We start from the raw sequence: 15,297 nt of genomic DNA, 5'->3' as shown, positions 1-15,297 counted from the left end.
TTTCTTGCTGACCCTGAGTGTTAATAAGCATACTTAAAGCACGAGGGGTAGTTCAGTCTCTTGTAGATTTAATTGACCCATCTGTTCCAGTTAGTATTTTGAACACCACCTGCAAACTGAATTTCTTCGATGTTTTGTCTTCCATGGTAAATAGCAGCAAAATCTTACAGTAAGATAAAAGTGTCGTCTCTTCATTTAAGGGAAACTGTCACTGGCAGTTCACTGGCAGTACGGTGAATTCCTCACTGGAGTTTACTTGTATCCTATATAAGCTTTAGAGAGCCCGAACAGCAGCATTGGCTGTCTTCTGGTTAAAAGGAATACGTTGAATCTACACGAACTATATAGTTTTTACTTTTGTGTTCTTGGAAACAACAAAATGGAATGTCGTGGAGGAGTTTCCCCACCGAAGGGTCACCCCTAGACTACATACCAAAATATGTTGTGAGGAGTAAACCTTGATTTTATTTATTTATTTAGGAAAAGAAGCCTCCAACAAATGTTGGGTAATGTCAAACGGCAGCTATCGTTTGCCCTTCACTGTGCACCTAACCAAGGGTACCCTACAATAACTTTCTCAGGATTCTGGAATTCATGTGCTTTCCAAACTGACTGATATATCTATACATGAATTTTTAAATTCTTAAAGTCTTAAGCAAGACTCCCATCTCTTAAAAAAAAAAAAAAAAAAAAAGCTGTAAGCTGTTCATTTCCTAAGATTTAATTTTGTGGAGTTGTATCAGGGGTCAGAAATGAGACTTTAGTGTGGGAACACATTTTTTGCTATGTATTGTGTTCATATATTACATTCTTATTTTAAAGTATTTCCTTAAGTTTGAATATTGTGATCTAAATAAAATTTGTGAATATTTAGTTTCTGCTAATTTCATATATTTGTATAAACACATTTCTTAATCCATATAATAGGGATGACCAGAACTTGCTATCTACTTGGTAGAGGATGTTGGGGGAAGTATTTGTCAATTTTAAAGCCCAATGCAAAAGAAAGTGTTACTACTAATGTATAGGCACTGTTTATACAACATTGTGATTATCTTGTATCTTTTGTTTCAGAGTACAGTATAAAATGATCTACAACTATTGAGTGAACCAACTGAAATCGTTTGTCAATCCTCTTTGCAAATGAACTTGTTCAATGTATTAAAACATTTTTAAAAGTTCAACATTTATAATTAGCTTATTCCAGTCTTTGATATCAGTGTTATGTCAGTTAATTTCTCAACTTTAAATTCCTTAAGAAGAGACTATGTATTACATTTTCTTTCTGCAGTCTCTGTAATTCTTAACTATCATGGTGCCAAACACAGGAATGGAGCTTGCTATGGACTGAATGTTTTTGTCCTCCCCAGATTCTTTTCTGAAACCCAAAGGTGATGATATTTGGAGGTAGGGCCTTTGGGAGGTAATTGGTCTTAAAGGTAGAGCTCTCGAATTGGGTAAGTGCCCTCATAAGAAGAAACAAGGCTGGGCATGGTGGTTTACGCCTGTAAATCCCTGTGCTTTGGGAGGCTGCGTGGGGAGGATCACATGAACCTAGGAGTTTGAGGTTGCAGTGAGCTATGATCACGCCACTGCACTCCAGCCTGGGTGACAGAGCAAGATCCTGTCTCTTAAAAAAAACAAAAACAAAAACAAAAGCAACAAAAAAAAGGAAAAGACAAAAGCAAGATGACCTTTTTCTGCCCTACATGAAGAAATTGAAAAGGAGACAGCCATCTGCAAACCAGAGAGAAGGCCCTCAACAGAAAACATAAAGACGGGCATGTTGATGTTAGACATCTTAGCTTTCAGAACTGTGAGAAATACATTCTGTTAATCTCCTCAGTCAATAGTATTTTTGTTGTAGTGGCCTGAATTAAGTGCTAATTTGATTATGGAGTATCATTATCATGTAATCATTTAGGCTTCTCATTTCCCAAATATGCCTTCTGAAATGTTTGTCAAACTAAATGACTATAGCTTACTAGGGTATATATAAAACAACAACAAAACACCTTTAAGAAATAAACTATTTGTTAGTGATCCCTTAGAATCATATTAAGATTTCAGTTTTTCTTTCTTACTTAAGGCATTACTTCTCAAAACCAAGGCTACCTAATCTAGAATTGGCTTTTTTCTCTTTATTGAAAGACATCTGCTTGCCATCTTTCTTATGATTGGTTTTCAAGCATTGAAAATGCAAAGTTGGCTTTTGTTTTTCAAAAGTGTGAATTCATTTAAAAGCAGAAGTACAATATGCAACCTCCTACACCACAGATATTAGGTTTATACTTTGTTCCGTCAAAGCCACAGTGGCACATTTTCCTTTACACTTAATCCAAAATTCAAGTGATCGTATTTTTGCAATCAAGGTGTGCAACACACTAAGACTTATTAAAGCACTGATGATGCTCCCATCTTAAATTCCAGTCACCTGAGTTAATCAAATGCTGTGACTTAAGCAAGCCTTTATCAATAGGATATGTATTTCCAAAGACATTAAGGAACATTCGGAATTTAGTGTCAAGGACAGCAAACATTAAAAGTGTAAGATACCTGCATAGATTCATTTACTTAAGTAAAATATATTGAGAAAGGGATACTGAATCTGTTCATAGTGATTAAAAGCAGTGACTTGGTTTTCCTTTGCTATTGTAATCCTTTTGAAATAATCCTGATTTTAAAATCTGTTATTAAAACAATGTTTTGGTACATTTTAAATGTTCTGTAATGCCAGAGCTGTGGGAATAAGTGTTATGAAAAACATCAACATGAAAATAGATTTAATAAATTAGAGGATCTGAAGAGATTTTTATAACTTTGAGTTTTCCTGTTTAGTCTAACACTGTACTGTTTTAAAAATAAGTAATATAGGGTACAAAATTTTTACAAAATGTGTATTTAGGTTATTTGATTCAAAACACAGATGGACTATTATTTTTGTGAAGAAAAAGACAGGATTAGTTAATAAGCTATTTACCTTTTCCAAAGAAGAAAAATGACTATATGTATAGTCATTTACAAAAAAATTAATTTTTGTGTACCAATAAAAATGACTCGACTTTTCAGTAATGGGTAATAGGAGGGGAAATTTCTTTTTTATAAACACTGAAGTCAGTGTTTGTAAATATGTTGATTATGTTGAAATGTATGTTGAAAAGGCATGAAATGTGGGATTTTGTTGGGAATGGATGGTATAAACTGATTATACAGTAATTGAGATATTAACTACTTGGGGATTTAAGGTGTGAACTAACCCAAGTGTAATGTCCACGAGTTAAATCACTTCTTAAAAGAATGATGTAGTCTGCATATACACATACCACATATTTTCAAAATTAAAAAAAAAAAGACCTTCATGGTCTCAAAAAATTATGTTTTTTTATTGTTCAAATAAAAGTGCACTGCATTACATCTGAAATATAAAAAATGTATTTGAAAAATGTTCCTAGTACAGACTTCTAAAACCATGGTATTGTACTAAACAAGCCTGATCCCCAAAAGTAAATATGGAGCATTTCAATCTATATGCCCTGGCCCCACAGTTTTGAAGTCAAGAAAACACAGGGGATTTCCCCCCTTCTTTTTAAATAAGATATCTCAACTAAGAAATTCAGTATTGTGAAACAACACAACTCACGTATAGTAATAAATATTGGATAGCATCTGTTCTCCAACAGGATTATCTCAAATAGAAAATAACCCTAGTTAACACAGGGAAGAATTAAGAAAAAAAAATTTATGTATAGAATAGTGGCAAGTCATATATAAAATACTTTGGTAAATAACATTATTACATCCCTTTTTTAGTAAAGTGCTATAATTTTATTTCATAGCTATATTTATTTGTAGGCTGTCTTTTAGCTCTCCCTTTAAATTTGGGCATATTAAACATAGGTGGAAAAACAAATTTATATATTTTAAGACCACTTCTTAAACTAAAAGATATGAATGTACTGTTTACAAATTTCTGGATATGTTTGAGAAGTCATCTTTCTACTCTTTACTCAGGCTTTACTCTTTACTCAGACTAAAGAAATCATTTGATTTACTTGACAACCAAGGAACCATATTAATATCATCAACTCTGGGTGATTTATATGAATTTTAGTTAGTGTTTATGCTTTACCAGTGTGAAATTTTATATCTAATTAAAAAAAAAAGACAAACTGATATATACATTACTTGATTTTTATGCTTACTTTCTTTTACATTTCAACCATATAATTAATTTTTCCATGAGACAGGGTAGGACACATAATCTTCTTGGATACATTACTGTTTATTGTTTCAAGTGGATGGAATATATAAATCCCACTGAGTAGTTTAGTGTGGCCCTGTATCTTATATAAACAGGTTAAATGGAGACTTTATATTGTAATCTGTGTATTTATGTATCTACCATAAATTGTCTTTGTGACAAATGCAAAATTTCTTTTATTACTTGGCTCAAATTAACTGTTGATCCTTTTCACTTATAATATACAAGTGTAAAAAAGCAGGAAGCCTTTAAAATTGAAAAAAGAAATAAGATATTTTCCACTAAATTACTGCAAATTGAAATTTTTATGTTGACTGTTGATGACTGAAAAGCCAATGTTAAGAATCAATATCATCCAATATAAAATAGTACATTGAATTGTTTAATAAACAGAATATTAAGAGCTTGTATATGCTGACTGGGAACAGTGGTGGCTTTTTAAATTCTCAGAAAGTTTAAACATTTTATAATTAGAAGAAACCACTGGTGATGATGAAGATGGTCCATCTCGGTAGCAGCCATTACAGTGAAAATCTTGACAGAACTTTTTCACTATCAGCAAGATAATTTTACTGGTATTAGTGGTAAAGGTAAGGAGAGAAAAAAGAATGACGAGATAAGTGTGTATTAGTTTTAAAAGTGAGAAAAGGTAATAAAACAACATGGAAAAGCCAGAAATTTCTTCTTCTATATGTGCCTTGCTACAAATAAACCAAAAAGAAAGCAAGATGGGTATTTTAAAAGCCAATGTGGGGAAACATCCAATGATAATGCCCATTATTTTACTTTATACTTAAATTACACAAGTAGAAAAGTTATGCTTATTAATAGTTTAATGTATGAAGGAAACATCCAGATTTCTGAATATGAAGGTACATATCTCACATTAATTTAAGTCTACATAAAGTAGAGCCTCTATACTGACATATTGAAATTTACTTTCTGCTTAGCCTTTTCTGTTATGTAAACAATTGTACATTTATTTGCCATTCTAAAACTTCAGGATCAAGTTTACATAATTTTGCTAAATTTCCGTGTTTGCTCAGAAGCAGTTTACAGTACTAAAACCAACCAGCCAAAGAACAGCTTCAACAGAAAGTTATGTCCGAAGGGGAAGAGGGAAAGAAAAAAAGAAAAATGATAAGAAAAATGCTAACTAAGGTAAAACGGATGATGATGGGGAATGGGCAGTCACAAATGTTCACAGAAAATAGGTCAGTTAGTAAGATCTTCTGCAAAAAGCCTACACACTTCAGTCAAGCACATCAGTAGAATGATTTGGGAGCATAATTTTTGTTTTCGGCCACTTGTGATTTCCTCCAAATGAAAAGGAATCTGCAGGCTAACAAGCTGATCCTCATCAGCCAAGCTGGTTCATATGCACACTGTTCATGTGAGGTGCCCAGGGTCCAGTCCACACCTATGAATATAGAGCATGCATTTTACAAAATATATATCTAGCATATATTTTATTAAAATAAAACTTTTAAAAACTAAGGAGGTACTCTTCAATTTGCAATATACTAGGAACTAATGGGAAAAAAATGATAAAACCTTTTTTCTATTATTTTCCTACCTCTTATCCCTCAAACAGAATCTGATTTACAACCTTTAAAAAAAAAATCATTACCTGAGCATTTACAGATTCACGGTTGTGGAAAAAAAATAAATCAAAGATATTAAACATGCACTAAGCTAAAATATACAACCATTTATGTGAATTCTCAGTTATTTATAGCACCTTTAATAAATACCCTCTAGATGGTTCTTTTCACATAACTAGTAAACTTTAACATATAAAATCATATGATAGTCACTTTACAACTTAAAATCTTTCATTTATTACCTGCTACCCAGTAGAATATACAATACCTTTCATAATATTAGCCCCAGACCTGCCTTTGGTACCATTTCCCACAGCCCTCTGCTGTACTGCAGCTATATTAAATTTCCTTTAATTTCCTCAACTGCCCATATTCATCAGACTTTCTTGCTATTATGAGTTACCTGAATCCTATTTGTCTTTGCATTTCTTAAGCACAAAATAAATGTTTGTTCACTCAATGATCAGCCTTACCGTTTGAGGGCCATTATTTTCCGTGGAGCTGGAAACCATCTTTATCAGTGAGTTCCAAGAAGGGTCTGCAGCATGAGGGCCATTAAATATGGGTCCTCCAGCACCATCAGGGATAGGTGCTACTGGAGGAATCATTGCATTCCCATACACAGAAAAAGGCATACCCTTAAAAAAGGAAAACACACACATTAACATCCAAGTCATTGTTCATTCTTCCCAATATAATCAATAGCCTTAAAATTGATATTTTAAACTTCACCTCATCCTGGCAATGTGTAACTTATCTAAGAAATCTAAAAATTATTACCCATTATATAATTTAACATTAGATTATACATATGCCTACTATATTCAAAATATTTTCTCAGAAAATCCTCCCTTAAATAACTAGGACAAAATCAGGACTTTACCCCAACTTTAGGAAAGTCCATGTAGCCTGCAGGAACATGCTGATGGAATGTACCAGAAGGAGTTACAATTCCTGTACTCTCTCGCTCCATTGCCTGATGTTGTGAAAATACTCCTGGGTCAGACATCGGTCTGTGGATCATAGGATTTCCCATCCCAGGGTTACACCAGTCTACTTTGTCTGAGGGCAAACAAAGAGGCAAAACAAAAATAGGTAATATTTAAAATCAAAATAAAATATTTTGTTTTTCTAATATTTTCCACATTGAACCGTAAATTATTTCAATATAATAACCTACTTTTATATATTTACAGCAATATTTCTATGATTTGTACGTAGTGACATAATAGCTTAATGAAATAATCTAAAAACTTGGTGTTACAAAACAAAAGAAAAAAACCTAAGTACAACCTAAAGGGACTGAAAGGAAATATTAATATGTCCCTAATATGATGAAAGGAAGAAAAGAACATGCTTGCATTAGATATTTTCACAAAGCAGTAATAAATAAATGTAATGAGAAAGGTCACATGGTGGACAGAGCTCTTAAGTGATTAAATATTCACAACAACAAAAAAAATAGGAATACAGATCTTTTAGAAATGACTATGATGCTGGGCGTGGTGGTTCATGCCTGTAATGCCAGCACTTTGGGAGGCTGAGGTGGGTGAGTCACTTGAAGTCAGGAGTTTGATACTAGCCTGACCAACATGGTGAAACCCTGTCTCTACTAAAAATACAGGCCAGGTGCAGTGGCTCACGCCTGTAATCCCAGCACTTTGGGAGGCCGAGGCGAGAGGATCATGACGTCAGGAGATCATGACCATCCTGGCTAACATGGTGAAACCCCATCTTTACTAAAAATACAAAAAACTTAGGCGGGCGTGGTGGTGGGTGCCTATAGTCCCAGATACTCGGGAGGCTGAGGCAGAATTGTGTGAACCCAGGAGGTGGAGCTTGCAGTGAGCCGAGATCACGCCGCTGCACTCCAGTCTGGGCTACAGAGTGAGACTCCGTCTCAAAAAAAAAAAAAAAAAAAAATCAGCCGGGCATGGTGGTGCATGCATATAATCCCAGCTACTTGGGAGGCTGAGGCAGGAGAATCACTTGAACCGGGGAGGCGGAAGTTGCAGTGAGCCAAGATCGCCCCATTGCACGCCAGTCTGAGCAACAAGAGTGAAACTCCATCTCAAAAAAAGAAAAAAAAAATGACTATGAAAGTTAAATACTAAATTAGCCGGGCGCGGTTGTGGGCGCCTGTAGTCCCAGCTACTCGGGAGGCTGAGGCAGGAGAATGGCGTGAACCCGGGAGGCGGAGCTTGCAGTGAGCCGAGATCGCGCCACTGCACTCCAGCCTGAGCGACAGAGCGAGACTACGTCTCAAAAAAAAAAAAAAGAAAGTTAAATACTGTTTACATTATAGTTAAATGCATAAAGTTAATTTCTAGAGAGCAGGATAGAATATCCTACCTTGATTGCCACCAATCCCTTCAAAGGACCAGATGCCACTATGCCCTACTGATGTAGACAAATTGCTCCCAATAACAGATGGAGCTGACGTTCCAGTTTGCCTGATACGTGCAGAACGTTCAGTCCCAATAGGGACTGGAACTTTCCTGTCCTGAGACACATTGCTGGGCTTTTCTGACCCTAACGGTACTGACGATGGGGCAGGAGATGGTGCACGAACTCCCGAGGATACTGACTGTGCAGAAGAATCTAGAGAAGAGACATTTTGAAATAAAATACAGGTCATCTATAGAACATGTAATTTTATGAAATCAAATCTTAAATTCAGGAGATGTTTTAAATACACTCAGAAAAACAAAATGTAAAAATAATACTTAAATAAAAATTATGCATATTAAAATTTGGCTAAAGTTCCATGACTTCAAGGTAGAATATGATGTCAATGCTGCATGCTGCAAAGTGTTCAACTACCATTAAACTAAGTAATATTCAAATGAATTAACCCTTGACATGAAGTAACATGTAGCAGTAGAGCAATAAGACGTTTAAATTAAAAAACAAACCAACAACAACAGAATGGAGATGGGTAAGAATCACTGCCTGTAGTGGCAATCTCCAAACTGTATTCCTTGGGAACACTTGCTCTTTGTGTTATGATGGAAAAAACAAAGAGATTCAGCTATCTAATAAATTTGGAAAAACCTAGCTTAAGAAAAAGAAATACGTTTCTTTGTTATTTATTCATTATTTATTTATTTATTTATTTATTTATTTATTTATTTTTAGAGACAGAGTCTTGCTCTGTTGTTCAGGCTAGAATGCAGAGGCACCATCGTAACTCACTGTAGGCTCAAACTCATGGGCTCAAGCGATCCTCCCACCCCAACCTCCTGAACAGTTGGGACTACTGGCATGAGCCACCATGCCCAATTAAAAAAAAAAAGTTTCTTCAAATTAGAACTTTACAGAACATTATATATGCTGATAAAATACCAATAAAAGGAACATTGCCTAAATCTGTTTTATTTTATCTTGTGAGTACTTCATAGAACACGCTTTTGGTAATGAGAATCTTTTTTACTTACGCAAACAAGGTGGATTTCTTAATTTGAGAATATTCATTAGTGATTCAATCTCTATACATTATTGAGAAAAACAAAAATAATCAAAATTATATTTTATGTGAAAAGCTTAAATACTGGCCGGGCACGGTGGCTCATGTCTGTAATCACAGCACTTTGGGAGGCCAAGGCGGGCGGATCACGGGATCAGGAGTTCGAGACCAGCCTGGCCAATATGGTGATACCCCGTCTCTACTAAAAATACGAAAATTAGCCGGGCGTGGTGGCATGTGCCTGTAGTCCTAGCTACTTGGGAGGCTGAGGCAGAAGAATCACTTGAACCCAGGAGGTGGAGGATGCAGTGAGCTGAGATCGTGTCACTGCACTTTAGCCTGGGTGACAGAGCAAGACTCTGTCTCAAAAAAAAAAGCTTAAATATTAAAGCACATTTAAATTAAAATGGTATAAATAATAAAGGAGTCTGAAGCTTAAAAAATCAAGACTGTTACCTGCAGATTCAACAGAACTGCAGTTGAATTCCAAATAAGCCTATTATGTAAGATAAAAGAGAAAGACCTATAGCATTCCTGTTGACAATAAAATCACTCCAGAAAAAAAGCTATAACCTAAAATTCAAAAATGAACTAAAAGAAAGAAAACAATATGAAGGAACAGCATAATTCAGAATTAGTAAAACGGAAACAATATGACAAAACTCAGGAAAGTGTTAGAAGTAAAAGAATATTTCAGCTAAATACCAAATAAAACCACAGATTCTGCAATTATACATGCAGTAGAAAACAGACAAAAACTACAAGGAATACACAGACTTGTAAACACAAAGATAAATAACAAAAGCTTGTTTTTTAAAAAACTACGTATTGAAAGGCCACACTTAAACCTCTATGAAAAATCAACCCAGAACAACTAACACCAAGACATAGTCAGGGCAGGCAGGCAGGAAGGAAAGAAAGATAAACAAATGAATCCTGCTTTCCCCTAGATTCATCCCTGGGAGCCTACCCTAACCTCTGTGTTCACTCTGGTTTGCCTTTCATTTCCTGTATCCTTCTAGAACCAAAGTAGAGCAAAATTAACAACAACTTTCCACATTGTTTTGTTTTTTTACGAAATGGTCTCACTATGGTGCCCACACTGGAGTACAATGGCTATTCACAGGCACAATCACAGTGCACTACAGCCTCAAACTCCTGGCCTCAAGCCATCCTCCCACCTCAGCCTCCTACACATTCTATTTTAATAAACAGAATTAGTAGGCTTGCCTGCTGACCTGCGCCATTTAAGAAGTTTACTCTCTGCACAGATTGTGCCACCCTTCTAGTCATAGTTTTTATCAGATGACTCTGTTTTCTGCTCCCTCTCTGCACAACTATTGGATTAAGGATAGGCACCCATCCAAGAATGATCCATTTTAGGCTAGTCAGTAACATGGCCTCACTTGAACATATAAGCTGAGCCAATCACATTCCTCATCAAAGAATGGGGAATTAAAGGGTTAACTGGTTTAATTAATTATGAAGTTGAACCATTGATGTGCATATATAAGATACGATTATGAAGAAGTTTAGGTGTAAAGAGAGCAGAATGCAAGAAACTGACAAGAAACAGACCATGAGTGAGAGACCACAAATCCTCTGAGAGAGAGAGAGAATAGCTATCCCTAAGTCCTGGATGGTTTGGAAAATGGTTCTGCATAGCCTTATATAAACATAGCTTTCCCTGAAATTCCCAGGATGGGCCTATATTCCTTTCCATGAAAAGAACCTAACTAAAATAATTTTCACATCTCTAATTACTATAATTACTTCAATTAGACAAAAAAGCAAAATTTAATTCAGAGCCATGTTATTTAAAAACATCAGCTTATATATTAGAGAAATAGGTTTCAGAGGATGCGGCAGATCTAGGTTTTGTGGGGCCTTAAGCTTACACGATTTTGGGAACCTTTTTTAGAAGAAAGCAAAATTGCAAATAAAAAAATCACGTACAGCACTTGGAAGTAGCCCATAAAATGAGGTGGCCTAAGGATTTAAGTTTCATTGACATCGTGGTAAATTCACCACAGTTTAGAAATGATAACAGAGTCCTGAGTTAAACTTGAAAGAGCAATGTGATTTACAAATTCAAAAAGTGGGGCCACTGGGTGTGGTGGCTTACACCTGTAATCCCAACACTTTGGGAGGCCCAGGAGGGCAGATCACTTGAGGCGAGGAGTTTGAGATCAGCCTGGGCAACATGGTAAAACGCCATCTCTACAAAAAAAAATTTAAACATTAGCCAAGCATGGTGGTGCACACCTGTAGTCCCAGCTACTCGAGAAGCTGAGGCAGGAAGATTGCTTGGGCCTAGGAGGTGGAGGTTACAGTGAGCCAAGATTGTGCCACTGCACTCCAGCCTGGGCAACAGAGAGATACCTTGTCTTAAAAAAAAAAAAAAAAAGGCAGGCCAAGGTGGTGGCTCATACCTGTAATCTCAGCATCTCTGCATTTTGGGAGGCAAAAGTGGATCTCTGGAGACCAGGAGTTCAAGACCAGTCTGGGCAACATGGTAAGACCTCATCTTACAAAAAATAAAAACATAAAAATAAAATAAAAACATTAGCTGGGTGCTATGGCAAGTGCCCGTAGTCCCAGCTACTTGGGAGGCTGAGGCGAGAGGACTCCCTGAGCCTAGGAGTTTGAGGCTGCAGTGAGCTACGGTCACACACTGCTGCATTCCAGCCTGGGTGACAGAGAGAGACTTCGTGAGAAGAAGAGGAGAGGAGAGAGGAGAGAACAAAAAGTGCTTCTACAGTAAAATTACATGAAAAGAAAAGAAAGGAGAAGAACAAAAAGTGTTCCTACAGTAAAATTACACTGCACATTTCTCACAGTTTAGTTCAGTGTTTATTAAACATACCCTGAATTTAATCAGGAAGAAATAGTAGGAAATAAAAATAAAAGGCATTCTAGCAAACAACTAGCCTGTAGTCTTCATAAAATGAATCTTTCTTTGAAAGTTAAAGAAAGGCTCAGAGAATAGTTCTAGATTGAGACTAAAGAAATATGGGAATTAAATGTAACTTGCAATACTAATTGGAATCTTGGATGATAGAAAATAATAAAGTTATTGAGATAACTGATGAAATGTAAATATGGACCATATATTAGATAATAATATTATAAAATGTAAAGTTTGCTGAATTTAAACACTGCATCATAGTTGTCGAAGGGAACATTCTTGTATTTAGGAAACTAAGTTATTTAAGGGCAAAAGGGCTTGACGTCTACAACTAACTCTAAAATAGTTCAGGAATAAAATAATATTACACACAGAGGAATATATGATGAGGAAAGGAAGTAATGTAGTTTAATTGGTGAATCTGGGAAAAATATACAAGGGATCCTTGTGGTATTCTTGAAAGTTTAAAATTATTAATTACAAAACCTGAGAGACATAACCAAATGCAATATGTGAGCCTTGAGTGGTGGTTCCTGGTTCAAGAAAGAAACATCTATAAAAAATGTTTTGGAATAATTGAAGATATCTGAATATGCACTGATTAATTCTTACTGAATTCATGTTAACCTATTAGGTATTTGATAATGGTATTATGGTTGCATAAGAAAATATCCTTATTCTCAAGTGATGCATGTTTTTAGGTCTGAAGTGTCTTATCTGCACCTTATTTACAAATGGTTCAGCAAAACAGCAGAGAGAGAAAATAAATGTAACAAAATAATTGGGAAATTTAGGTGAAGGAAATATGCATATTCCTTGTACTATTCTTTACCTTTTCTAGGGGTCTGAAATTTTTTATAACAAAATAGTTACTGGAATGTGGCAATAATAAAAGCAATTGTAATGCCCTCAACGATACTCTGTATCTACAATATAGCACTATATTCAAAAGCATGTATTAAAAAACCTAACCTGGGTGATGCGGTAGTACACGCCTGTAATTCCAGCACTTTGGGAGCTGTGCAAGGATAATTAATATTCTATATGACTGCCACTATTTGACAAACCCAAGAAAAACTATGAATATAGAAATTCACTGCAGGCTACAATTTACCTCATGCTTTAACTGGCAATGTACTTTGACACGTATCTCTAAAATAATTACAACTTTTTACTCTTTCATTAAGTTAATTAGGTTAACTTTCACCTATTCTAGTATTGCTAGTTAGAAGAAATCTGATAGTCAAAACAAAACAAAACAAAATGGAGTCTTCTTATAATTTCCTTAAGAGATGAGCAATTTCACATCTTTACCTCAAAAACAAACATATCCAACCTTACTACAGAATTCTCTTAATTTGAGTTGAATTCCCTCTAGCTGACTGATCTTCATTAGTTTGAAAATCTAGGCGCGGTGGCTCACGCCTGTAATGCCAGCACTTTGGGAGGCTGAGGTGGGCAGATCACGAGGTCAGGAGTTCAAGACCAGTCTGGCCAACATAGTGAAACCCTGTCTCTACTAAAAATACAAAAATTAGCCAGGTGTGGTAGCACACGCCTGTAGTCCCATTTACTTGGGAGGCTGAGGCGAGAGAATCACTTGAGCCATTGTACTCCAGCCTGGGTGACAGAGCGAGACTCTATCTCAAATAAAAAAAAAAAGAAAAGAAAATCTAATCCCTGCTTCAAAAGTCTGCCTGTAGTTAAAAAACACATGTGATAATGTGAAATCAGTTGTGTTGTTAATGCAGATGAGATTGAGATTGTTTTTCTCTTTTTTTTTGAGACGGAGTCTTGCTCTGTTGCCCAGGCTGGAGTGCAGTGGCATGATCTTGGCTCATTGCAACCTCCGCTTCCTGGGTTCAAGCGATTCTCCTGCCTCAGCCTCCCAAGTAGCTGGGATCACAGGTACACACCACAATGCCTGGCTAATTTTTGTATTTTTAGTAGAGGCATGGTTTTGCCATGCAGGCCAAGCTGGTCTCAAACTCCTGACCTCAGGTGATCCACCCGCCTCGGCCTACCAAAGTGCTAGGATTACAGGTGTATGCCACTGTGCCCAGCCTAGATGAGATTTAAAGGTGGAATAAAAGGATGTAATTTTCACTTAAGGGTAGAAATCTTTCTCTTTAGTAGCTGTATTCTCAAAACCAAAAGTAAACATAAATTAATAAGAGGTACAAGGATTAATTTTTTTCCCTCAGAAAATGATCCCTCAGGACAGGCGTGGTGGTTCACACCTGTAATTCCAGCACTTTGGAAGGCAGAAGGATTGCTTCAGCCCAAAAGTTTGATGAAACCAGCCAGGGCAACACAGTGAGGCCCTGTCTCTAATAAACATGAAAAATAATAAAAATCCCTCTTAGAACAACTTCAGTATTTTAGGTTTGATAGAACCTAGGTTGATTCCAATCATTTAAATACCTAGAAATTTTTTTGAAATTCCAGACTTCCAAGAGTACAAATTACATTTTTATGGTATTAAAATTATGATGAAGTTTGAAACCTGCTGTTTTTAAGAAAACATATGCAGATTCTTATGGAATTACAGTGTATAAAACTTACCATTTGATGCTGATGAACACGGAGTCAACAAACTAAGCGGGGAAAAATGTTGTCTGTTAAAGTTAGCAGCTGCGGGTGCTCCTCCAAGGGGTGCCCCAGGTCCGTACATCTGACCTCCTGAAAGGTTTGAAGCAAAGTTTCCCAAATGTGTTGAAGAAGGTGTTACAGAACCATATGGCGGGTCCATATTGACAATACCTATAATGTAGAAGGTCATCATAATTTATAATAGTTACCCCTGCAAGAAATAGACACATCTTAAAATTCTAAAAGGCCCTAAATACATTCAAAACTATTTTAGATAATTAAGAAAATACACCTGTAATCCCAGCACTTGGGAGGCCAAGGTAGGAGGACTGCTTAAGGCCAGGCGTTCAAGACTGGTCTGGGCAACATGTCAATCAAAACATCACCTCAAAAAAAAAAAAAAAAAAAAAGTTCCTGGCTGGTTGTGGTGGTTCATGCCTGTAATCTCAACACTTTGGGAGGCCAA

General features: G+C 36.0%; 1 protein-coding gene across 9 annotated transcripts in view; it reads right to left on the bottom strand.

The window, feature by feature from the left end:
• Positions 1–5,079: 5,079 nt before the first annotated feature.
• Positions 5,080–15,297, bottom strand: part of ANKRD17 (ankyrin repeat domain 17) — a 182,527-nt gene continuing 172,309 nt past the window's right edge. For all 9 annotated transcript variants that reach the window (XM_028848507.2, XM_028848508.2, XM_028848511.2 and 6 more), the window contains 5 exons: positions 14,805–15,002; positions 8,218–8,466; positions 6,749–6,927; positions 6,339–6,503; positions 5,080–5,681 (listed from right to left, as the gene is read on the bottom strand). In XM_028848507.2, coding sequence (XP_028704340.2) covers positions 5,622–5,681; positions 6,339–6,503; positions 6,749–6,927; positions 8,218–8,466; positions 14,805–15,002 — 851 coding nt within the window. In that variant the 3' untranslated portion in view covers positions 5,080–5,621. The remainder of the gene's footprint in view (positions 5,682–6,338; positions 6,504–6,748; positions 6,928–8,217; positions 8,467–14,804; positions 15,003–15,297) is intronic.

The sequence above is a fragment of the Macaca mulatta genome, chromosome 5 (assembly GCF_049350105.2).
Source record: "Macaca mulatta isolate MMU2019108-1 chromosome 5, T2T-MMU8v2.0, whole genome shotgun sequence".
NCBI classification, from domain to species: domain Eukaryota; kingdom Metazoa; phylum Chordata; class Mammalia; order Primates; family Cercopithecidae; genus Macaca; species Macaca mulatta.
The sequence above is the reverse complement of the archived record's forward strand: the minus strand, read 5'-3'. Positions and strand labels throughout refer to the sequence as shown.